This window comes from Aquarana catesbeiana, linkage group LG02 (assembly GCF_042186555.1).
Source record: "Aquarana catesbeiana isolate 2022-GZ linkage group LG02, ASM4218655v1, whole genome shotgun sequence".
NCBI lineage: Eukaryota > Metazoa > Chordata > Amphibia > Anura > Ranidae > Aquarana > Aquarana catesbeiana.
In genome coordinates this window covers 378,226,003-378,251,717 of record NC_133325.1, presented here as the reverse complement: position 1 = coordinate 378,251,717, position 25,715 = coordinate 378,226,003, and the positions used below count along the sequence as shown (strand labels likewise).

The 25,715-nt window shown below is 42.0% G+C and overlaps 1 protein-coding gene across 1 annotated transcript in view; it reads right to left on the bottom strand.

Annotated features, from left to right (window-relative positions):
• Positions 1-8,294: 8,294 nt before the first annotated feature.
• LIG3 (DNA ligase 3) overlaps positions 8,295-25,715 on the bottom strand; it is a 49,031-nt gene continuing 31,610 nt past the window's right edge. The window contains exons 11-21 of the mRNA XM_073615124.1: positions 25,219-25,298; positions 25,058-25,145; positions 23,687-23,764; positions 21,143-21,266; positions 20,922-21,064; positions 19,986-20,060; positions 12,815-12,961; positions 11,909-12,101; positions 11,577-11,668; positions 11,380-11,445; positions 8,295-8,892 (exon numbers count right to left, since the gene is read on the bottom strand). Coding sequence (XP_073471225.1) covers positions 8,656-8,892; positions 11,380-11,445; positions 11,577-11,668; positions 11,909-12,101; positions 12,815-12,961; positions 19,986-20,060; positions 20,922-21,064; positions 21,143-21,266; positions 23,687-23,764; positions 25,058-25,145; positions 25,219-25,298 — 1,323 coding nt within the window. The 3' untranslated portion in view covers positions 8,295-8,655. The remainder of the gene's footprint in view (positions 8,893-11,379; positions 11,446-11,576; positions 11,669-11,908; positions 12,102-12,814; positions 12,962-19,985; positions 20,061-20,921; positions 21,065-21,142; positions 21,267-23,686; positions 23,765-25,057; positions 25,146-25,218; positions 25,299-25,715) is intronic.

Below are 25,715 nucleotides of genomic sequence, written 5' to 3'. Positions count from 1 at the left end.
TTAATATTAGGACACTTACCGATCCTGGAAACCAGCAATGTCAGCACCTCAGCCACCACCATTGCCAGTAAAGGAACCCAGCAGTAAAGCCTTATGGCTTCACAGCTGGGTCCCTACTGCACATACTCGAAGAGCTCTTACTGCCCGACAACAATGGAAGGAGGAGGTGTGGGGGGGGGGGGCCCCTGAACTTCTGACGTACCTCGTGGCGAGGTTCGATGAAAGCGGGGACAAGGTACCCGCTTCTTCTCCTCCCCACCCCCCCTCAAAAGGTGGAGGAGGCAGATAAGTGGAACCTCCGCTTTAAGAACTCCTGACAGGTAACCCAGCACCCACTTCAGCTCGGGCAGCCCGAGCAGAAGTTCTCCTCTCCTCTCCCCCCCTCCCATCTTATGGGACAGGTCAGGTTCCAGAAAATTACCTGGCCCTTAAGGATGCGCAGCGTGACTCTCACCTGGCTGTAAATACATAAGTCACAGCTGGGTGCCCACACTAGTGATGCCGGGGAGAGAACCGAGGCTTCAGGCAGCCGCATCGCTTGGGCGTGGGACAGGCGAGTGTGTGTTAAAAGTCAGCAGCTACACTTTTTGTAGCTGCTGATTTTTAACCACTTCCAGACCGCCCACTGTGGATTTATGTTAAATACCGTTATGGCAGCAGATAGCGGCCATAACCCCAGTATTTTATTTTTTTTTTTCCCCCAACGTCGGGCGGTCCGCTTTAAGATAAAAGTGATGCAAATCTGCCGCGAAGACCACTTTTATCAGTGGCAGGAGAGGTGCCCAGTTGTCTCCGCTGCTTAGCGGATCTGTTGGTAGCAGCGGAGACTATCTGATCCCTCCCCCTGTGAGGTAGGAAGTCGAGTGAGGGAATGATGGCCCCCACTCGACTATGCCATTGGATGAGGGGAGCGACGTCAAACATTACATCTGCCCAGCAGACTGAAAGGGACAATGTTTTTTTTTTAATTGAAAAAATACTTTTTTTTTAATTGCTTTTAATTGTAAATGTGAGATCTGAGGTCTTCTTGACCCCCAGATCTTACATTAAAGAGGTTCTGTCATGCTTTTTTTTCCTATTACAAGGGATATTTACATTCTTTATAAGAGGAATAAAAGTAATCCAAATACTTTTTTTTACGCTGTCCCTTTAAAAAAAAAAAAAAAAGCGTACCCCGTCCCTATGTATGTGTTTGATTCTGCGCACCAAAGTTGCCCCCACATATGTAAACGGTGTTCAAACCACACAAGACCTCCTCTGTAATTCAAAACTGGTAACCTGTAGAAATTTTTAAACGTTGACTATGGAGATTAAGTGTCAAAGTTTGTCGCCATTCCACAAGCTGATGCAATTTTGAAGCATGACATGTTTGGTATCAATTTACTCAGCGTAACATTATGGCCTCATGCACACTGCTGCTGACAAACGGACATTCAGAGGCAGTTGGATGCTTTTTTTTCAGCTGGCCCTGAACTCATCTAATGTTATCTTATGTGTACGTGTACACAGGTTCGTTTTAATGTCGTTTTTAGGCAGTTGAGTTTAAAGGCTTTTTTGGAAACCAAAAAAAAAAAAGTTCAGACACCGAGTTTAGAGGCATTTCAAGCGCTAAACGCAGTAACACGCATTTAGCCACGTTTCGTTAACAGGCGTTTTTCATTTTTGGCTATTTTGAAGAAGAATTTTTTTTTGTAAACATGGCAAAACTGACAGTTTAAACGTGGGTTCTGTCAAGTTAAATCGTTCAGGAGAGGTTTAAAAACATCCCATGTACATTAAGCCTATATTTCACAATATAAAAAAATGAATTTTGCTCTTATTTTTTTTAATTTAAAAAGGTGTGTCGTTCCCCCTCCCCCCCCCCCCCCAAAAAAAAAGTGTTGTCTCGCAAAACTAGCACGATTCAGGCCAAAGCGTGTGCAGAACCACGTTTGGCCTGAGGTGGGGGCTCGCCAGAGCCGATCGTAGCCATTCGGAAATGCACGGAAAGGCCTGAGGACAGCTCGGCTGACCTCAAGAATGGAGTCTTTCCAAGGTCAGCCGAGGCGTCCTCGGGCCTTTCCGGCCGTCTCCAAGGCTCTCCAGCGCCCCCCACCTCTGGCCGCATGCGGTATTGCATGCCATTGAAGTCAATGCGGAACAAATTATTTTCGTTTCCATTGACTTCAATGGGGAAACTGGCTTTGATATGCGAGTATTTTGGATTACAAGCATTTTCATATAATAGAGATAGATAGATATATATATCCATCTCAATACTGGGCACTTTCGCCCCCTTCCTTCCCAGACCAATTTTCAGCGCTCTCACACTTTCAATGACAATTGTGCGGTCATGCAATGCTGTACCCAAATGAAATTTTAATAGAAATCAGAGCGAGATATATATAAAAATATATATAGACTGTATATAGTGTTCTAAGCAATTTTCTAGCTAAACACTAAGTGTAAAAAAAAAAAAAAATAGGCTTGATCCTTAAGTGGTTAATAAACACAAACAGCTGGAGCTCTGCTTTAAGTATTAGACATAGCTCCACGTTTTCTCCTTCTAGTTTCTCCTTCTAGTCTTAAGCCCCCTTACCAGCTGTGGGAAGTTTAACCTCATCTGGTGCTAGCTTTGGTCATTTGGCCCTTAAGCTGAAGGTAGGCTCCAGCTCACATTGAGCCTAGTTGTAGTCGTTTGCTGTTGCTCACCCCTCAAATGGCCTGCTTTTGGACATCTAATAGTGCAGACTTTTGTGTCCCTTAATGAACAATAGCGTTTATTAATTGTACAGTAGAGAACACATGCTGGGTTATAGGCTGCTCTACCACTGATTGGAAAATGGCAATACTTTTGGACATGCCCCTTTTGTGTAACTCTACCACACTCCATGAGACTTCAGGTTTTTTTTTTGTTTTGTTTTTTACACAAGTGTCTTTAGGTGATGGTCCTCTTCTCCCTTTATAAAGATGGTTTCTTTAAAGAGCCAAAAAAAAAAAAATAGTTAAGCATTCAACTCTTAACTGCCTTTTAACAAAAAAAGCAGTGCATCTAGATTGGTGTAACTCTGGCATTACCTTGGGGACTGTACCCAGACCCCCATGTCGTGGGGGACAGCCTGTAATGTTGCTTTGGGCTTGCACCTTGGCAGTGAGTGCAGTTAGCCAGAGGCTGTTATACAAATCCAGGGCCATAGTCCAAGAACATAGTTACCACCCCCTCCAGGAATGTGCCCACCATGGTAGGCAAAGCCCAGACCCATATAAAGATCAGCGACATAGGCAGGCAAGACAAATTCGTCCTTTATCAGATCAGAAAAGAAAAAAAGCACTTTTTTTTTTTTGGAGCCGGTAAAGAATTGCACCAGTGATCATCATACAGGCAAGCAGATACACTGACAGGAAGAGTCAAACTACCACGGTGCTCCACAACGCTGTGGTAGTTTACTGAGAACTACAAGCCAATGTTTGCAAAGGATGTGTATACATGATGTGGCCATTAAAGGGGTTGTGTCACCTATAGGTGAATAGACACTGGCAGATCAATCAAACAGGAAGTGCTCCCCTATATTGCCCCTCATATACAAGAAGTACCTCAGTTTTGTAGCAAGCAATGAATTCCCAGAAAGAAGGGAGGGAACTCGAGTCCCATAACTTACCCTCAGAAATGAATTTTATAGGCAAGTATGTAGAAGAATTTATTTTTTTCCCCTTTATTGTACGTCACTGGCCACAGAGTAGGTTATAATCATAAGAAACTATGAAATAATATTGCGTTTGTGTAAAATAAATGTAAAGCAGCAACAAAATGTGAGATATAAAACAAAAAAAAAAAATATATAAAAGTCATGCTGAAAAGATAAATTGAAATATGTAACAAAAGAGAGAGGTCAATAAAGTCCAAAACGCACAAAGGATAAGTTCACATAGTCCAAAGGTTATGGAAAATAGAAACTCAAGTGGTGCAAGAGAGGGAAACTTGAAAGGTAAATGCTCTACCTTAATAGAGCCACCAACACACAGGTTAAGATGTACTCTTACCAGAACCCTGGGAACCTCTAATTACAGAAAGTCAAATCAGCCTTAGTACATCCACCTTTGGCAAGGTCCAAAGAAAGCAGTGGTGATGGTATATAATCCATATACGACTCCTACAGACTTGGACTCTGGTTACCCGGACATTCCAGCCATGGCTGTATGCAGGCTGGGCAGAGATCGCCCCCAGGCCCTCCACTGTCCAATCTGTGTGTTCCCTGGGCTCAGTAGTAGCAGCAGCAGGCTGGGAGGTGTACAGGAGTGTCTGATGGCTGGCCGACTCAGAGAGGCTCAAATCATAACTATGTGGGGATGTCCCATAGCAATAAAACCTGAGGGGTGGGAGAGACAACACTAATCTATGCCTCCATCAATCCAAAAGGACCTACTCTGCGGTTTGTAATACGTTGCGACCAAAGCCAGTATCCTCTGCGGCTCTAACATCCACTTGGTAAAAACCTGTGACTGTATAAACCAAGTCACTGATGCCTGATGGCATCACCGTTAGTAGAGTGCGCTCTCCCCAGAAAGGATGGAACTTTGCCCCCTTTAAAACCATAAGCTTGAACAATTAACTGGCGGATCCAGTGAGAAGTAGTTGACCTGGATGCCACCTGCCCTTCCTGGCAGCACAAGCTGGGATTCCTGACAACTCAATGAAATGCAGATCATCCAGAATATGTAGCGATCCTTCCCCTGCTGACTGTGGACTAGGAAAAAAAAAAGAACTGATCCCACAGAGTCAACTAGAAAATCCCAGGCCCAGGAAGCAGACCTGTACAGTGTTGTTGAAGCTTGAAGGTTCATATCCAGCATCCCCCACCTGTGAGAGAGATTGTGAAATACCTTGGGGTAAAGTGACAATTCTCCTGAGTCTAGACGCAGACAACTAAAGAAATCTGCATGCCAATTTTCCATGCCTGGTAAGTACATGATGGAGAGAGCTGGAATGTGATGTTCTGTCTAAGCCAGGATCTGATACGCAACTCTTTGAACTTAAAGACTTCTGTTTCCCTTCTGTCCAACTGAAGCCTGGTCACATGACCTCACAACTGAGTGTACCAGCACTGCAGGGAATAACCATATTGGCTCCCAAGTCTCTTGTACCCCAAGAACCTCCAGGACGCTTCCCCAGCTTGACAGGCTTGCATTTTTTGTGGGAATCCTCAAAACCAAAAATGGGAGGAGAGATTTACCCCTACACCAGCACTGGACGCCTGCTCCACCAGGCCAGGGCAAATCTGGTTTTGTGGTTTAGACGGTCCAGGGATTGAGCCTGCTTGTCCCACGTTGCCTGAATGTAGTGTTGCAATGGGCTGAAGTGAAGTTGGGCATGTGGAACTGCTTCAAAAGAAGCCATTGTCAAGCCTGAGGGTTAGTTGGTTCCTAGACTATAGACACGGGACATAGCAGTGGAGACTCTGGAGCTTTTTCTGTGGAAGGAAAACCTTAGACAGGGCCCAGGTACCCCAAGGTGACAAGACAGTCATGTGCTGATTGGAGATTTAGGTTCTTGACAGCCTGCTATCCACTGGCTGAGAATGTGCCCACTGTTAGTGGGATAGCTGGATGACCATTCTTCTATGAAAATGCCCTGAGAGCATGAACAGGGCCTAGCAACTTGATTAAAACCCCCAGATGCAGTGAACAAACCAAAGGGAAAAGCAACAAAATAGTAAAGTGTGCCCACTACAAAATGCAGACAGAGTTGATCATCAAAAAGGTGAGGGCATGCAAATAGGGATCCTTGATGCCACAGAATGTCTCCCGATGAAAGCAATGACTGACCTTGTAAATTTCATGTGGAATGTTTGTGCCTGATGGAAGGCGTTAAAGACCCTCATACCCAGTAAACAGGTTTGCATAGAAACCCTGGAATCTTTCCCTTTTCAGGATAATGGCTACAACCTCTTAAGACAGGAGCTTTGCCTTAGCAGCATGGACATCTTCCCACCTTTGAAGGGATGCTGGCAAGTTTCACAACATGGAGCCAGAGACTGAAGTTTCAGCTTGTATTCACTAGAAAAGATGTTCTTTACCCAAATTTCTTAAATATCCTGGGCCCAGATGGCCACAAAGGCCAACAGACATTCCCTCAATCTGACAATTGGGCTACCCCTCATTTGGGGAATTTGTTTGTGGATTGGGTATCCCAGGACTTGCGGTAAAAGATTCTGCAGAAGGCCTGACAGAAACATACTGAGCTCATCTTTGCAGGAGTGGTTTTGCCTTCATTTTGGGCAGGGCAAGGTTACACTCTGTGACCTCTTTAAGAGAGCTGTCCAATGATTTATCAAAGAGATGTTCCCCAACAAAAAGTGCATGTGCAAGAGCCATTTCTTGCACTAATGCTCTGCAGGCCAACATTTCAACCAAAGGGTCTTTTGCATATGTACCATTCTGGATATTTGGCGTAAAACATCCTCTAGCCTGTGAACACTGAATATGGCCCGAGTAACTGGAAAGAAGCATCCGTTGGAACATGTCCTTGAACCAGACAGCGATAGCAGATTGTGAGGCAATGCTTGCGAGGGAGAATAAGGTCTTTTAAAAGCACTTCCAGTCTTTAAACAAGAGGATGTTCTCGTAAGGGACAGAGAGAGGGTCTTGCTAAGAGAAACGGGTCAGGTCCACAATAGTGATGGCTAATGCTGGCCATACACTATACGAAAAATCGGGCGAAAAATCGTTCATATAGACACTTAGTTCGTTTTTCGGCAAGTTAATGGGCACAAATCGATAATCGTTTGTGACGTTTTTGTGGAAAAAAAACGAATGGGAAGTTTTGAAAATTTCTGCCGAACGTACGATAAATTGCAAGGTTAATGTGTTTCCCGTCCGAACTGTCTGCACTAGGTAAATGTAAAAAAACAAACAAAAAATTATTTATTCATGTCCACTGAACAATTTATCGGTCATTACATGATGGCACGATCGTTTGCAGTCACGGTCGAACGTTCGTTTTTCGAAAAAGTGTTTGGCCGATTTTTCGTATAGTGTATGGCCAGCATTACTTTTTCAGAAAGGGCAAAGACTTTGATTTTGGTTGATTGGATCAATCCCTATACAAAACAGATAGTTAAAGTGGATGTACTGGAAAAGTCTCAACATGCTCAGATTTTTAGAAGAACCCAAGCTGGTAACTTTCAGTATAGGGGACATAGGTAGCGCCAGGTACTGGCATGTGTGAACTGTGTCATTATAGTATCCTTATATATTTGAAGTTATATCTGCAGATTGAGGCTCCTCCTGTTCCAGGTTTTCATACAAGGATATGACTGATGAACTAGGTGCAATATGGGAAATAAGAGATGGATTCTGGAAGCGGAGACATGAAAGCATTCTGAGTTGGCAGTAACTTTATCTATAAACTCAGAGTAGCAGAGGATTTCTCCACAGCATGTTAACCCCTTAGCTCAAAATTGAGAAATGGGAGGGGTAAAGACTGGCCTAGTAAAAGCACCAACTGAAATGCCGTGGGTGTATTCAAAACAGGCTGTTTATATGTTAAGGAAGCCAATACCTTTTCAGAGGTCAAGGGTGTACTTTGCCCACGGTATACGATTACAAACAAATGACTGATAAGGCAAATGTTCCTTGTGTTGCGAGTCAAGTAGATCATCTTTAGGTGTATGAAATGTATTAAAAAAAAAAAACAAATGAACATTTGCTGTTAAAATGTCAACAATTTCATGGGGTGTGCTTACTTTTAGACAGGATTTTACATCAGCATTTTTGTATTGAAACTAGTAACAGGAGCTTCCAGTTGTCTAATGAAATGGATACATTAAGCTTTCAACAGCAATACCTGCAGTGAATAAAACACATTCTTCAGTTCACTGAGACTGAGCAGTCATTGTCCTAGTGAATACAGCCTTCTATGAAACCTCCAATATCCTGTATACACATGGCAGTAAAAAAAAAAAAAAAAAAAAGCCACCTGCACACTGTACAATTGGCACACTGAACTCTAATATAGTAGTCACATTTTTGGGACTGGCACACATACCATAGCCAATTAGATCTCTAGTCCCTACCTGAAGAACTAGACAAGGTTGGTCCAGATGGCTTATTAAATGCAAGCATCTTTCAGTAGTTGGCCACTATACACACGTAGACGTCAACTCAGTTTTTTCCCCTACACAAGTATATATATTTAAATAAATAAAAAAATAATGCAATTATCTATATCTAAACCTGTAAAAGCGATAGTGTCCTGCTTACAAAAATATTTTTCTCCAGTTAAAAATTCATATTCTAGACGGCCGTGCACCAGTCAATAAGATAAAACAAAATTTGTTTTTAATTGACAAAACAGGATTTACAAGTGCAGAACAATGCTGCAACAATTCAACAATGGCACATAGTATATACTCTTACCCAAGCAATCTGGGTAAACCAAGAGATAGATGGCTTCGGGAGCTTTTAGGACAGACATCAGATAATGTACCTTCAGGGAAGTCTCCATTAAACTAGAGTACCAATTGTGATCATAAAGACATTACCTAGCATATTTCATAGTCAGGTCTTTAACCATGACTCTAATTCGTGAGTACTTGTTAATTTAGTCCTGTAAACATGGTATCATTGATGTAAACAAGCCCACTTCAGGTCTTCAGTAACAGAGGGTTCCCAGAGCCATCAGCAAGGCGCTACTAGCCTCCTGCGTTTAATGCATTCCCATATCCAGCGTGGTGTCACATGTTTGGCATCCTCAGCACATTCAGGAACATCACCCATCACATGAGTGGCAGAAGGAACATCAAATTCTGGGACGAGATCACCGTCATAGGCAACGAAGTAGCGGCGCAATTTTGAAAATTCCTCAAGCGAAGCAGGCAGATAAAGCCTCACTCCTGTGAATATATCCAGAAGGGTCTAAAAAAATAAATAAATAAAAAAAGGAAAAAGAAAAAAAAGGGATTGTAAACAAACCAAGAGCTTTTAAGAGAAGACCTATGTATTTGCAAAAAAAAAAAAATGCATGACCCTACCACAATTTGTCGGGGTGACAATTGCACTGTAAAATAACAGAACTAAAACAGAGCAGCTCCAGCCACTTCCTATTTGTACAGAACACCTGGGTGATTACACCCTCTGTGTGCAGGGAAAAGCAACATGCCAGCCAGCAATACTGACAGTGCCAGGCAGGAGCAGAGGCACTGAGCATTATTTCCAGTGTCAAAGCTTTTTCCTTCAGCAAAGCTGAACTGGACCAAGTTAAGGGTCAGAGAGATAAGTATATGAATCCAACTTGCAAAGAATTTCACAAAAATGTCCGCCATTACACCACAACCTAACCACACCTCAAAGTAAATAATTTCCTTTACATTACTTCCCCTTTAAGCACTTCCCACTAGAAAAGCAACACTTTCATGGGCATTTATAAATTCTTGAAAAGTTATCAATGCTTCATAAAACACATCATAAATGCTCAGTAATACGACCTGTTTCACATGGACTTAAAGTGGATGTAAACCCGAAAAAAAAAATGTTTTATATCATACTGAAGAGTATAAGATTTCCTATCATTTGAGACCAGTCTTGCCACACAGAGTTAATCCATCTCTGAGCAATGCTCTTATTGTTCAGTGAGAAAAATCTTGACAAACTGTGAAAAAATTTGTCAAATCCTCCCCCTTGCTGTGAGTGACAGGTGATTTACATATCTCGTGCACTAGCCTAAGACATGCATCATTTTTTAATTCCCACCCCCACTCCTTTATTCAGCAGCTCTGCAAGGATTGGCTGTTCCACACCTCAGCATGATTTGGCATGCTGAAGTCATGTGGTTACTTTCCTGTCTTTTCACTGGATGTTAGAGATCATAGCAGTTCAGCAGAATTTCAGTGTTAGAAATACACAGGAGAAAATGCATATTGACAAGGGGAGGTGGGCGGGGAGTCTAAATGACATCACGACTCCACCCACCGAGCTCCAGACCCACCCACAGAATAGGAGGCATGTATATCCTTATAGATAACCCCTATGGCAGTAGTTTAGAAAGGATGACATTGGGTTTACATCCACTTTAAGCTTGTATAAGCACAGTGAACAACAAGCTTTGACAAAGCATTTGCAGACCTTTCAGCAAGCTTTTAAAGTACCATTCAGCTCCAGTTTGTAAATGTTGAACACAGCTAGCAGGCTTTAACATTACTTAAAACTCGTTGAAACTCTACAGAGCCTACTAGCAGCTTGCTTAACCACATGCCGACCAGTCCATAGCCGAAAGACGGCTACAGCACGGTCGGCTTATTCTGGGTGGGCGTCCACGGGACGTCCTTACAGATTCGGGGTGCGCACCCGGGAACATTCGTTACGGATCACGGTAAATGGCCGCTGATAGCGGCCGTTTACCACGTGATCGCTCCGTCAAATGACGGAGCATCACTTGTAGACAAACCGGCGTCATGTCACGACGCCTGTTCCTCCCCTTTCTGTACCGATCGGTACAGTGTGAGAGGAGAGATCGTTTGCAGCGCTGTGGGCACTACAGATCCAGCCCACAGCGCTGCTCAGTGCCAATACTCTGCCAATAAATTAACAGAAACAAAGAATTTTTTTTTTTTTTACCGAATTTTCAGTCTTTTTATTTATAGCGCAAAAAATAAAAAAATCCCGCGGGGATTAAATACCACCAAAAGAAAGCTCTATTTGTGTGAAAAAAAGGACAAATGTTTCAAATGGGTACAGTGTCGCATGACTAAGTAATTGTCATTCAAAGTGTGAGAGCACCGAAAGGTGAAAATTGGTCTGGTTAGGAAGGGGGTTTAAGTGCCCAGTGGTCAAGTGGTTAAAGTGGCAATCAACACTCCTATTAGGGTCTGTGTTCAACATTTACAAACTGGAGCTAAATGGTACTTTAAAAGCTTCAAAGCTTGCTGAAAGCTCTGCAAATACTTTGTCAAAGCTTGCTGTTCACACTGTTCTTATACAAGATGAAACCCGTGCGAAACAGGCCTTAGAGAATGATGGAATAAACCTAGGTTTACCTATATAACAGACTGGCAGGAAGAATACTGCCGACTGTAAGCAAAGTGTGCTTATATTTAAGCGTTGATTAAATCGCAAGCCTCTAATGGTAAAGAATTACATGTAGTAATCCCAAATGTTTTTTTTCCTATTTAGAGATCCTCTGCCATGTTCTCTATCCATTACACAGATAATGGTAGTATTCTAGTAAGCGTATGGCTTCTTTATTGACTAAAACAAGAATAGAGCTAGTCCTTTTGTAAGGAGAGATCAGTAAGAACAACTCCCACAGTTCTGAAGCTTCTGCTTACAATGAAATACAAAGTAAATGGGAGATGCGAGCATTCAGAAAAAGGTATGGGAGATTAAGAATGTCTGACATATACTTACTTTAGTGGTGGATGATGGCTGTGCCACACTATGCCCATTCCCATTACTAGCACTGGAGAGTTTTGCCTGTGGAAAAATATGCACTTGTGTCATGTTACATTTATGTTGATCAAAACCAAACTAAAACGAGCCATGTAAAAACACAAGCTGTGGAAAAAAAAAAAAAGAAGGAGGAAGAGGCCCACCCAACTACTTACCTTTTTACTGTCAACAGACGGAGGCGATACAATTTTCCTCTTCTCTGCTTTAGCTGGTTCATCTTTTTTCTTTGGTTGGGGAATTTTGCCACCTAAACGTACACAATTCAAAGAAATTAACTCTACCATCTCCTGGTAGCTTAATATTGCGACTAGCAACAAATCAATGGATTTTAAAACGGTCTGAACTACTCCAGTAACGGTATCTATTCCAGTTTGTGTTATTGCTGCAAGTAACACTTTTTTTGGCAATTCTAACCTGAGCAAGTCTTTTACTTACATGACCAGCACAACCAACTGTACAAATATGTGGAATAAAGAATACTGCTTACTATCATTTCTTTTATCTTTGCCAGGTGATTTAGAACTTGAGGTTTTTGGCTTCTTTACAGAGCCACTTGGCGTAGGTGGTCTGGAATTGCCTTCATTGTCTCGACTGCTGCTCTCAGAAGAGCCTTCCTCGTCCTGAGATGATGTTGCAGCAACCGTGAAATCGGATGTCTCCTTCGAGACCTCATAAAGTTCCTAAAAGGAAGAGACAGCAAAAAAACACATAGCTAAAACAAAAGACTGATAGGGTGGGAGCAATAGGAGGCAAAGAGGGCGCCTGCATTGGAAGCACCAGTAGGTGTGACATACTCAGGGCTGGATCCCTTCATAATTTTACTAAAACCCTGCTTTACGTTGATGGCGCCTCCAGTAAAAACACTCACAATCCCTCCTCTAAAACTGAGCTACTGGTTCTTTAATAAAATTAACTGTCTTACTGACCAATATGAACACACTGGGAAACAGGAAAAAAAAAAGTTCTACTTTTACGGAAAAAGATGGGTAGATATAAATATAGGTTCAGCTGCCCATTTCTAAGACTGGTCAGTTGCCCTGCGGGTTTCACTAAAGACCACCTCAGCTTATACAGTTTTTTTTTACATTAGGTGTTCAGTTTGATTCATCCAATTTTCTGAAAGATTAACCTTAAAAAAAGTTTAGTCTTTTTTTTTTTTTTTAAATCTAAGAAGATTTTATGCTTGAAAAACCAGGGCAACATTTTGTCACAATTCAGCACTGCTGCTGTACAAGAGCTGCAGTGCAAGAAGCTCAACTGATTACTACTGTCCACTGTGTATGTCAGATGCCATTGCAGTGTAGAAGTCCCATTCAGATTTTAAAATGCATATCATATAACCCTTCCCAAGAATTCTAAATACATGTCCAGCAGTTTTCTGTTTCTCTCTTACCTTTAGCTGCTGTAAAGTGGTGGCCGTTTTCCAGTCTTTGTCATCACGGAAGCGGGTGCAACGTGGAAAACGAATAGAAATTCCACCAGCTGTGTGGGCCTCTGCCTTAGAGAACTCTGCTCCTGTGATCTCCCAGATAGGGGCATTCTGAGAACAGAGAACAATGAATAATGTTCATGAAAAATTGGTCAATGGCGGCTTGATAACGTATTGAGCACACATTCTCCCCATCTGCTTTAAATTACATTCACTGTCAGTATTATAAATGTTATTTTTTAAATTTTGGATAGCGTAAGGGAGGGTTATAATCCCTGTTAGATTTTCTTGCCATCTGTGTCCTACTGGGGAGTTTAATCTTCGCTTCCTGTCCCATAGCCAAACCAGGAAGTGAGGGGAAATCCCTGAAAATAAAGGGAATCCATTGGAGCATCCAGGTCATTAGAACTAGTGTCCCCCATTGGAAGATTTCCCCTCTAGTACTATTCTGGGGACAACCCACAATTTGGGATCTTCTTTTACTTTCCCTTTTGAGGTAAATGGCAAACAGATTAAAACAGAGAGGGTGAATCTCCCTATTGCGGGCAGAGGTAGAAATAAAAAAAAAAAATAACAGGTGTTTTAATCAATCTCCACATCCATTAGATTTTAAGGAAAAATGGTTAGAAAATCATTACTGTTCTCTGGCTTTAGCTCACATCTAGCGACTTGGAATTGCCGCAACTTTGCCCAGGATTCCAAATCCCACTGCAATGCTGGCAAAATGCAGCACACAGTGTGTGTGTGCGCTCTATTCAAATTTTCACTACACCAAAACACGGTGGAGTATTGCCGCAACGGTCACGTGGCAAACTGCATCCCAAGAAGCTTGTTGCCAAAAGAAGCTCCTGCTCCTTTTTAGGCGACAAGGTTATCGTGGCAAAACCGCACTGCATTTTAGGGGCCATTAAAAATTAGTCATACAAACGCGCTGCGTTTTGTCAGCATTGCAGTGAGATTTGAAATCACAGGCTGAATCATGGCCATTCCGCCCATGATCTCAAATCACTAGATGTGTACAGGGCCTAATACACTAGCAGTTAAAGCACAGGCATACCTAGGAGGTATTTAAAGCAGAACTCCATTCTCACCTGTTACTGCCCCATCTGCTTCTGTTTGGTGGAAAACAGTACAACTCTTTAGCTTTCTGCCCCTTACCTCCATACTGTGCACCTTCAAATTTCAATTGAATGGCATTGCAGAAGGCACACCAGTGTGTTATGCCCAGTCTTCCACAAGACACACAACTTTCATATAGCCAGGTTCATCTGATTGAGAACGTTAGTTGCAGAGCCCCCTTGCCGCACTGATGTGACAGACTCAGAATACCTCTGCAGCTCACAGTGCACTAAGGTTCCATTCACACCAGGTGCTGTGGGAGTGTGTTGGGTGATTATTCCAGCAGTCATACAACAGAACAAGGTAAAATGCCTGGTCTCTGTTGTGGCCGGTTAACACCACTGCATTGTGGAGTGGTGTGCTGAAAAAAAAAAAAAAGTACCCTCCACAGCGTGGGTCACTTGATATGTCACAGTGATAAAATTTGTTAAAAAAAAAAAAAAAAAAAAAAAAAGTGAACAGTGCAATGTGCCAGGATCAACACCACACCAGTCTGGCCAGACCGCACCTCACACCAGCTGCTGTGTTTTAATGCAGCGACTGGCGTAAATGGACCCTAAATGCTGTGCTGCTCTCTGATGTGCTGATGTCATCTGACTCTTCCCACCAGCATGTGCACAGCAGAATGAAATGAAGCATGGGTGGAAATGTGGTAAAAACACAAAAAAAAAAAAAAAAAAAAAAAAAAAAAGTGGGAGGAGGGGTTGGGAAAGTTCAACTTTTAAAATATATTTTATTAAAATAAAATGACATCTATTTCTAGACAAAAATCTAAATTGGAAAAAGATCTATGCCAAATCTTTAACATGAAATTCCAGTTTTGTTAAAAACAAACAAAAAAAAAATTCCAAGGACTTTAGCACCTTTTATTGTACATATTCTTCCCTGTTCATGATCCAAAAGAAACTGAGGAGCTTTAAAAGTTGCCTATTATACACCAGTAGATTTCTGAATGAATATCTGTACACAAATTTTTTTCTACATTCGATAACTGGACAAACGTCCTTCAAGATTTTATTTTACTTTAACATTTGATTTTGGAATTTGAAAAAACATTTTCCATCCTGCCCCTTCAAATTTTCTCATTACTGTGGTCGAAACAAACTTTGGTAACAATCAGCAAATTGAACGAAAATTCTTAAAGTGAAGTTTCTAACTGACTGCTGCGTGGGCCTGCCTAAAATTGTACCACAACCTGAGCGGTCTCAGTATTGCGATGAGGAGAAGGAACACTAGACCTGCTTTAGTCTAAAGACTAAAAAAATGAGGCTTCTTTAGCATTGAATAAAAGTACTTTGACGTCAAGCTCTGTGCAAAATTCTGACAAGGGATGCAAGAGTTCTGGGGGAATTGCTGTAGTTGCAAGGTGACAATTTAAAGTTAAAAAAAGTTTGTAAGCTTTTCTGATCTGCTTTTGCATTGCAGATCGGAGGTTCTTTACTGCATTTGTGGTGGATATGTAAAAAAAAAAAAAAAAAAAAAAAATATCCAGTCAAATCAGAGTATAATATTTTAATCTTGTAAAGAGGTTGTCACGGACCCCCGTCCTCAACAGGATTATGGCTGCCGTATAAGCTTCCTTTGTCCGGTACAAGCACGATCCAAGGACCCTTAGCCCACCCAGTCACTTGTGCTTCTCCACCCTATACTGGTGTCTCCACAAGACTGTATATTCAAACACAGGCACAAAGACCTACACTCAGGGCAATCCCCCCTTCTTTGCATAATGACACAGGGCGAGGTAAACGTTACCATCTCCAGTAGCATGACACAGGTGTATTCAACTTTCCAACAATAGACAGTCTTTAGGAGGGGCTGCTGGCGAAACCCCCCCCCCCCCCCCAACTAATACACATTCCATAATACTTTGCTCCCAAAGGCAGAGAGAAACAATAGAACAATGGGATAGAGGCACTTAAGCACATAGCAACCCCCACCCCACCTCAAACCATCTAGCATGAAAGGTGGACTGTCTTCATAGATTTGAGGGATATTGTTCAGATATATTACTGTCCCAAGCGAAAGAGCACCTTCATTCTTTCAACACAAACCACACATATAAGACCCTGGATAACAGGGGTAACACGAAATGCTGAGTCTGGTGTGGTTGTACGGTGAGTCAGGTTAGTGCAGACCCGACTGGGAGACTCCAAACGGGTTGACTTCAAAGTTAGTCTGTAGTTCCAGTCCCCAAATGCCCATATCCACACAGTACCCCAAATACATTGTCCCAAACAGAGCATTACTCACCCAGCCAACCTCTGCCTCTCTTATAGAACAGAAATGCGGACTGGTCCTTTCCCCTGGAGTCCTTTCAGCCGCTGGAGAGAAGACGTCAGGCTGTTGGGGATCTGGACCGACTGCCCAGCATCCCTGGGGTATACAGGTGGAGACTGAAGTCTCATCCACTTACGTTAGATGAAAATCCCCCAGTGTTGTGAGCAATGCTGACATCCACCTGTCCCAATAACTGACCCTTTTCTGGGGTTGTGTCTGTGGAGACCGAAGTCCCATTCACTATCAAAGGAATTGCATCTGTTAGTTGAGGGCAGAGGCCAGCAGCACTCTGCCCTATTGCCAGCCATTCTGCTGGGTTGCTGTCAGTGGAGACCGCAGTCACATCCACCAATATCAGCTCAAGCTGCAGTTGTGAGGTGCAGATTGCATTCTCTCCCTGGAGCTCCTGTGGAGTTGATTTTTGTGGACAGAGGTCAACAGCGCCATGCTCTGAAGCCAGCTCTTCTGCTGAAGGCTCACCAGGTTTTTCCTCCTCAGCAGAAAAGTCTATTAAACCCCCAGTCTCTGGAACTGGTGTCTGGTGATAGAGGTTCACCATCTCCTGTCCGTAGAACAAAGAAGATGTAACAGGTGCTGGGCAGAGGCTAGCAGAGCTCTGCCCTGTTGTCAGCACTTCAGGTTTGGGGATGGCAATCTCCAGAGTTTGCGCTGCCGATTCTGGGCAATGCTCCAGCAGTTTCCTGAATGCCCTTTCCAGATGCTGTTCTTTCCTTAGCAAATAGTCCAGATCAGGTTTAAGCGCTGAGACCCCTGTGAGACCGAGCATAGCCTCTCTGTATTCTCACAGGTCCTTAAGGGTAGGGTCTTCTTTATCGTCAAACACAAAACCATCTGTAAAGCTCTCCCACAGTAATCCAGGGCAGCCAAAGTCCTATCCTTCTGGAGAGCATTCTGTTGTCTCCCCAGAGCCCGATATTGATTGTCCAGCTCTATCTCCTGCTGGACCAGCCTGTCCAACGTGGACACCCATTGCTCCTGGGGCCCCTCTCCCAGTAATGGCATCCGCAACTCCCGTTGGTCACAGGCCCGTTGCCCTGGGGTTGGAAAGCACTTGACCTGGTGTGTACCAGCGACCTAGAGCACTCCAAGCCAGACCTGCACCAGAATCTGCTGCCTGAACACCAGGTATTGATCCGCAGACAGTCCTGGCATATTGCTGAAAGGGCACTCCACAGCAACGAAGTTTGCTATCCCAGTCTTGGATCCCGGTGGTGGTTTGGACGTGTTCACAGATAGGAAGCACAATCCCACCAATGTCACGGACCCCAATACTCAAGAAGAGTCTTCGCGCCGTATAAGCTTCCTTTGCCTGGTACCAGCACGATTCAAGATCCCTTAGCCCACCCAGTCACTTGTCGGGACATTAGCGTAGGGTGGAAAACAGACTGTTTATTCAAACACAGGCACAAAGAGATATACACTCAAGAGGACGATCCCCCCCTTCTTTGCATAATGACACAGGGCGGGGTAAACTTTACCTCCTCTAGTAACATGACACATGTGTATTCAACTTTCCAACAATAGACCACCTTTAGGAGGGGCTGATGGAGAAATCCCCCTCTCCCAGCTAATCCACATACACATTCTGTCTGCTTTGGGAGCAAAGTATTATGGAAACAATAGAACAATGGAATACAGGCACTTAAACGCATAGCAACCCCTGCCCCACCTCAAACCATCTAGCATGAAAGGTGGACTTTGTCTTCATAGATTTGAGTGATATTGTTCAGAACTATTACTGTCCCAAGTGAAAGAGCCTCTTCATTCTTTTAACAAAAAACACATATATAAGACCCTGGATAACACGAGTCCGGTGTGGTTGTACAGTGAGTCGAGTTAGTGCAGACCCGACATCTTTAACTATTCGAGGTTAAAGATGCAGATACTAAATTTTAATTATTTTCACGCTCTCCATTTTATCCATAAATCGGTTTTTGTTGGGTTTTGTTAACCAGTTGCTGACCGCCCTATAGCACTTTTACTGCTACATGGCAGCGGTACTGCGCCGGATTACGTATATATACACACAGGTGATCCTGCATTTCCGGGTATGGTTTGCGCCACTGGAGGCTCGCTCCCGCTATGATTCTACTCAGCGGAAGCTGATCAGCGAGTCCCATGGACCCAATGTCCGCCGGCACCCGCTGATCGTTCAGGACACAGGCAGAATGGTGATCTGCCTATGTAAACAAGGCAGATCTCTGTTCTGTCAGTAAGGAAGGCATTGATCCTGTGTTCCTTCAAAGCAGGGACATAGATCTCTGCCTTTCCCTAGTACAAGCACCTCCCCCCACTATAGTAAAACACCAGCTAGGCACACAGTTAACCCTTTCACCGCTGCTTCCCAGCCAGTGCCATTAGCACACTGACCATGCATATTTTTAGTACTGATCACAGACAGACAGACAGAGTGAGTCGTTTTGCCCCTCCTACAGGTCGTCGAGAATGTCCTTGATGACACCCAGTGGGATAAGCGATTCGCGTTGACGCAATTTCCGGTTTTCCTAAAGCAACGTCACTTCCACCGTCCATGGAACGCACGCCGCGCGGTGAACCCGGAAGAGACCTTTACTACCATTGTAACTCCTGTTTGTTACTGGTATTTTGTAAGTGTACTTCAATTTACATTAATAAACCTTTTAAAATGGTACTTCACTATGTACACCCTCTCTTTTTTCGAGCTGCTTTACTAGCTGCAAACTGGAGACCTATATTAAGGATCCCTAAAACTCTGTGGTACCCTCTCACTTGGTACAGCCCACTCCCTCCCTCCTCCATGCCCACTAACCAGCTAAGCACAAGGGGGCTGGTTATTACATGTAAATTGATGGAGGCATCACCTCCCTCTTATTCCAAGACACAGAATGAAGGGGCGTGACACACTGGTAGAAATACGCTTCCACACCATGTTAAATTTCACAAAATAATAAAGATTTGATTTCAAATACATATTTGTATGACAATTTAAAACAGGTTGTTATGGATATTATTTATTTTTATTCTGTATTCCAAAGGATTTTTTTTTTTGTGAACATGTAACCAGCTGCAGAGGACTGGGAACTCCTCCTTAGATCTTTCCCAGCCTGTCGGCAGGGAAACCTAGGTCATGTGACAGATGTAGATGAAAAAAAAAAAAAAAAAAAAAAAAAGAAGGTACTTAAATTTTTTTTATTAAAATAAATAGTGCCTTCATCCACATACAGAAATAGAAGGGACAATGTAAATGAAACTGTGCGTTTAGTATCACTTTAATGCAGCGTTTCACAGGGGCGTTCCGTTTGAATGTTTTTCATTTGTCCATTTTCAGATGAAAAAAAAAAAAAAAAAAAAAAAAAAAACCAGCATTCATCCCTATTGGCTTTCGGATGTAAAACGGTGATCTGTTAACATCCGCTACATAGACGTTCATCCGCCTACATCGACATTCATTCAGGTCCATTTTTTGAAACCAGAGCAAGTCTGCATCCTGTTTAGACAGACTGAATGGATGTAAAGGAAGGAGTACCTTTTTTTCTTTTTCTATGTACGTTTTTAGCAAGAAACATTTTTGTTTATACTCATCACCCATGACTAGTTTCTGAACTGAAGACAGATGTACAAACTAACGTAACCAGGATCAGTATTCCGTTTTTTTTACTTAGCAAAAAAAAAAAAAAAAAAAAAAACACACAAGGATGACGCCCATGTGAAAGGACCAAAGTAAATAGTGAATAATTACCTCAGGATCCCGAATTATGAAGTCTGGGTAATAGTTCTTGTTGATTTTCAGCCACGAAGGAATTTTAGACGGATCCTGAAGAAACGAGAAGAAAAAAAAAAATGAAAAAAAACAAACCAAAAAAACAAACTAATTTGTAAAATGCAAACTAGACAGGTGCCCCAAAACAGCACTAAGACTTTCTTGCAAATGGAGATATGCCCAATTTATACATGCAAACACCTCCCTCCTCTCCAGTTTAAGGAAACCATAAATATAAAAGGCCCCCCCCAAGGCAATGGACATGCAATTGTGAGAATGGCATGCGTAGATGTGTAATATTACACTTGCCACATAAAATCCTAAATGTTTAAAGGTGAACTCCAGCAGGCTTCCTCATCCATGCTGTGTGACTGGTCTAGTAAAGCCTCTTCTCTAAGGCTCTCTTGCTGTTGATATTATCCCGATGTCCTGCATTGTACTCAAGGACAGTGAGGGCCCACCCACAACCCCAAGCATCAGAAAGCAGAAGTCTGCTGGATTGAGAAATTAGGCAAGTATTACAGCTTATTTCTCTACCCCTAGACTTGAACCTTTAACCCTTACAGTCTTGTAGGCACTGCAAGGGTGTTGTTTTTTGTGTAACTCCCCAAGTTCAGCTTTAAAACACAATAAGGATCAGAAATTCTCCAAACTCCCACTGCTCACATCTACAGTGATTCCATGAACCAGGTGAGCTCTGGGACAAGGAGCCAGCAGCACAAGTTACTTCTACATTACAAAGACATTCCAACAGATAGAAAGCAAGACACATGAGGCAGTAATGAGGTTTTTTTCACCTTTTATTGCTGTCCCAGTGCTCAAATTCTACATTTTCAGTGTTGGGTGAAATTAGCCTTTATTCAATAGATAAAGCACAGTTAGGTAAAGTGATCATTTATACCCCCAGAATCTAACCTTGCTGATCTTGACCATATCCAGCTCCTTCTGTAAACGGGCAAGCGTCGCATCATCATAACCACTTGAGCATTTTGTCACTGTGCACCACTTGCCACTTTCTGTGTCATAACATCCCATAAGGAATATAGACATTATACCACCTGGAAAGGAACAATATCATGTATATAGAACCCAACAACAATATTCTAAGTACTATGCAGACTTTCAGGGTTGCTTACCATTTGCTCCTTTTCCATAAAACGCTCCCAAAACTGCAAGATCAGCAGTGTCAGCCATAGCGCCTTCATTCAAATAATCCTTTTTGACCTTCAGCCAGTGACGTTTTCCTGGCTCATAAATTGACTGGAGGAGAATAAATTTAAATAGTTAAAAAAATGTGAACACAGCACATAATTTAATTTTAATATACAAAATATTACTTAACAGTTTTTCACAAAGCTAAATGGGGTCATTTTTTTGTATCATTTGAGGTTTCTCCTGTGACTTTGCAGCCTTCCTTCACTTGATCTTCTTTTAAAGTGTATCAAAACCCACTTTTTAAAAAACATTAGTCAAGATGCTATTGGTCTCTCCCACTGCCTGTCAGCTGTAATGTACATTCAGTTGCACATGCGCATCTCAATGTATGATTACGTATGCAAGAAAGTGACAATGTTGCGGATGAACAGCCAGAACCGAGAAGGAAGATGGACTAAAATGGAAGCGCTATGGATTGGTGGGATCAGTGACAGTACAACGCTGGAAGGGAACATTATGACAGGTAAATATTTCATAACGTGCTAGTATGCATTGCATAATCGACCCTGGGGGCCCATGAAGAGAATCTGGGGCTGTGTGCCGTTTTGACAGTGGAACTGCGCTGTCAAATCAACACAGCAGGGTTGGGCAGACACACTAAACTGAGTCTAGGAGAATAAAAAAAAATGAGAACACAAGGATTTGCATAGCTTTGCAAGGTTTATATGAATTTGGAACCCAGGGAAATTTGCAGCAACGTGCAAAAAATAAACATAAAAACGGTTCGGGCCACGTTTACTACGCACCATATGAATAGAGAGCTATACACTTTTTTTTTATACATTTATATAATTTTTGAGGGAACATACTTTAAGGTTTTATATTATGAAGAAACTGCGTTGGCAAAACAGGACAAAATGCAGACAGAATAAATATTTGTTATTTTTCCAGTCATTCTAAATAGGGTGTTGTATCTTACTTGTACAATCAGACTTTGAGGCATTGCAGACACTAGTTTGTTCCTAGAGATTAAAGGGATGTAAATACTAAAAAAAAAAAAACAAAACAAAAAAAAAAAAAAAAGAACAAAAAAAAAAAAAAAAAAAAAGATCTCCCTTTTTTCAACTACTGAAAGCATTGTTATATTGTTTGGCAAGTACAAAAACTACCTGTTGAGCTTGGCAGAAATCTGGTCAGCTGATACTTTCCTGTCCTGCACTGTTAACAAGAATATCCGAGGGCTAAAAGACCCTGCCCACCTTTGTTATGAACAGAGGAAGTTGCTCTGAATACTGAAGGGGGATTGAGCATAGGTTAACAAGGACATGAAGTGCGTTTGGCAGCCCATACATTAATAATTTTTTTTCAACCAACAGGTTAAAAATGAAAAGAAAAAAAAAAAAAAAAAGGGAACCAGATTCCCCCATTCACATATTCGAGCTGGATGAGGGAAAATTGCTCCCCCTGAGCTATTGTATTCTGACAGCAGGGAGACTTCTCTGCCGTCAGAATACACCGATTAGCAACGCTGGCTAGAGCCGGCAGTGCTGATCGTGCAAATTTATTTCCCAACAGGCTGGTTTCCAGAAGTTGATCGAATTCTGTACAACCAGCCTGCCCATACATGGACTGAAATTCTTCTGGTCCCTGCTGAAACAGCCATATTTAAATTCATGTATGGTCAGCTTTACTGGGCAACAGGTTAAAAAAAAAAAAAAAAAAAATATTACAGCTACTTCATATAAGGACTAATAAGTTGCAATTGATTGCGTTTTTGTTTTTATTTGGATCCACTTTAGATCAAACATTGTGCAGTGCCAATCCACTGCCAAAATTTATCAACAACTCTGTATCCAAAGTCATGCCAGATGTTCAATGTCAAACCATGACTTTGCTTACCATGGTAAGCAATCTTGTCCGCACAACTTCCCCACCCCTGAAACTAGCACAATCTTTGATAAACTCCAATTCCGTGATAGCAGCCACCCACATCTGACATTGCCAAGTAATCTAGCGCATCAGCAGGGTGTGTTGAGGGAGAGGCAGAATGACATCACCCCAGCAGACTGCAGAGTGGATATAGGAATTGCAAGCATGCCGGGAACGTAGCGCAGGCTATACATACCCTACCTGTGCTACTAAGCATACTTAGATGAAAAAATAAAGAGAAAATTCCCAATGCTAGTTTATCTGGTGACCTGGGCAGTTGAATCTGCAATTTTAGTTTGACTTCAGTGGTCTCCTCTCGAGCAGCACACCATTGCCCATATTTGTCCATTCTGCCACACAAGCTCAACTGTTCCCTTAATATGTCAGATATAAAAGGCCACTACAGGTAAGGACAAGCTCTTAGAAGATCCCAAAGTAAACTAAGGTATTGATCAGCTGGCTCTTCCCTGGGGATCTAACTGCAAATTGTTTAAAATTCTATAAAATTGGAGGTTTTTGTACAAAACAATAACAATAAGCGTAGACCAGAAATATTTAGCTAATATAAAGAGTTTTTAATTGCAGATTAGACATACCTTTACATCTTTTAGCACAAGGCCTTCTAAACCTTCCCTGATTACTCGAGTTATCATGTCTGCCAAATCTGATGCTTTCTGTGTAGAATGACAAAAAAAACATTTCAAAATGTCAAACAAAAAAATATAACTGTACCACACACACATGGGAACGTCTGTTTTATATTATTTAAAACAAATTTCCTTTATGCTTTAAATTTAACTAGTAATTGGCAGTATACAAATTATGCAGTCACTCATTTGAGAATGCAATCACAAGTTCAAGCTGGTCAGATGCCAAGTAACGATCATATTTTTGGGCTCTGAGAGAAAGAAAACGCTAACACTAAGAGAGAATAAATGTAAACTTCTAAACTCTTTATAGATACAGTCCCTGCTCAGCGTTAAAACCAAAATCCCAAAGCTAAAAGGCTAGACTGCTAAGCACTTTGCCAGATTACTAGTTTAACCACTTCCATACTAGGTCTATTCTGGCTCTCCTCTCCTACATGTAAAAATCATCTTTTTTGCTAGAAAACCTACTCAGAACCCCCAAACATTATATATGTTTATTTTAGCAGAGACGCTAGGGAATAAAAAATGGCAATCATTGCAACTTTTTACATCACATGGTATTTGCGCAAGAACTTTTCAAATTTTTTTTTTTTTTTTTTGGGGTAAATGGGGGGGAAAAAAAAAAAAAAAAACACAACACACAGTAAAGTAAGCTCAATATTTTTTGTATAATGTGACAAATGTTATGCCGAGGAGTAAACAGATACCCAAAATGTCACGCTTTAAAATTGCACACACTCATGGAATGCTGCCAAACTTTGGTACTTAAAAATCTTAGGCTAGACTTGTTGCTCTTGCTCCAACGCACGCGGCAATACCTCACAACATTGTGCCCGGGCCTTCGAGGGTCATAGAGATGACTATCAGAGAAGCACAGGAGGGTGGTGGGAGGGGGTGTCCCCTCCTGCCGCCTCTAAGGCTGAACTGTCGCTATGATTGTTCTTACGATGCACAGAATCACCGGTGGAAAGAGGTGATATCTGAATGATGCCTGTAGCTGCAGGCATCATACAGATATTCCCACTCAGAGTGATGTCCTTGGGCTGGAAGTGGTTAATGGATTCCTACTATAGTACTGCTAATATCAGGGAAAAACCAACACCGTTCCCATAAACCATAAAAGGGAACAGTAAATGGGTTTTCAGGCATTTAGGGAACATTGCACAATGAGAACAGAAAAAATAAATTTGAAAGTTTAACAAGATAGCCCAATGACAACGCGCAACATTCAGCCCTTTCCTCCAGGGGGTTTCTCACGCTTTTTATCAAAACAATCCTTGCTAAAATGTGCAGCAAGTATATGGATATCCCACTTACCGTGACATGTTTCATTTCTGAGAACAGAATATGGTTGGGGATTTCTACCATATTTTCACGCATAAACTTTCGTCTCTCAATCAATGGCCTATTACAAAAATAAGATATTAGAAATGGATTTATTGGGTGAGTAACGCAGTGTAATGTTCTGTGACACTCACCTGTCCATTAAGTTAACTCCATTGAAATATATGCAGTCGAAAACAAAGAGGCATACATTGGCATCCAGGAAAGCAGCTTTCTGCAAAAGATTACATCAGTATAAAAAAAAACAAAAAAAAACTAAAAAATATTAAAGACAAAAAAGGAAAAAGCAAGCGGTACCAGTAACTAAGAGTAAATAAAAAGTGTGTACAAACAACTCACAAAGTTAAAGTGGATGTAAACCCAATGTCTTCCTTTCTAAACTACTTCCATAGGGATCATCTATAAAGATATACATGCCTCCTGCTTGTATCTTTACCTGTCAAATGTCTCCCCCTCTGTCTGTCATGAGACCCGAAAAACTGCATATTCTGTGGGTGGGTCTGTTGTCTGGAGCTCGGTGGGTGGAGTCGTGATGTCAGACTCCCCGCCCACCTCTATACTCCCCTTGTCAATATGCATTTTCTCCTGTGTATTTCTTACACTGAACTTCTGCTATGATCTCTAACATCCA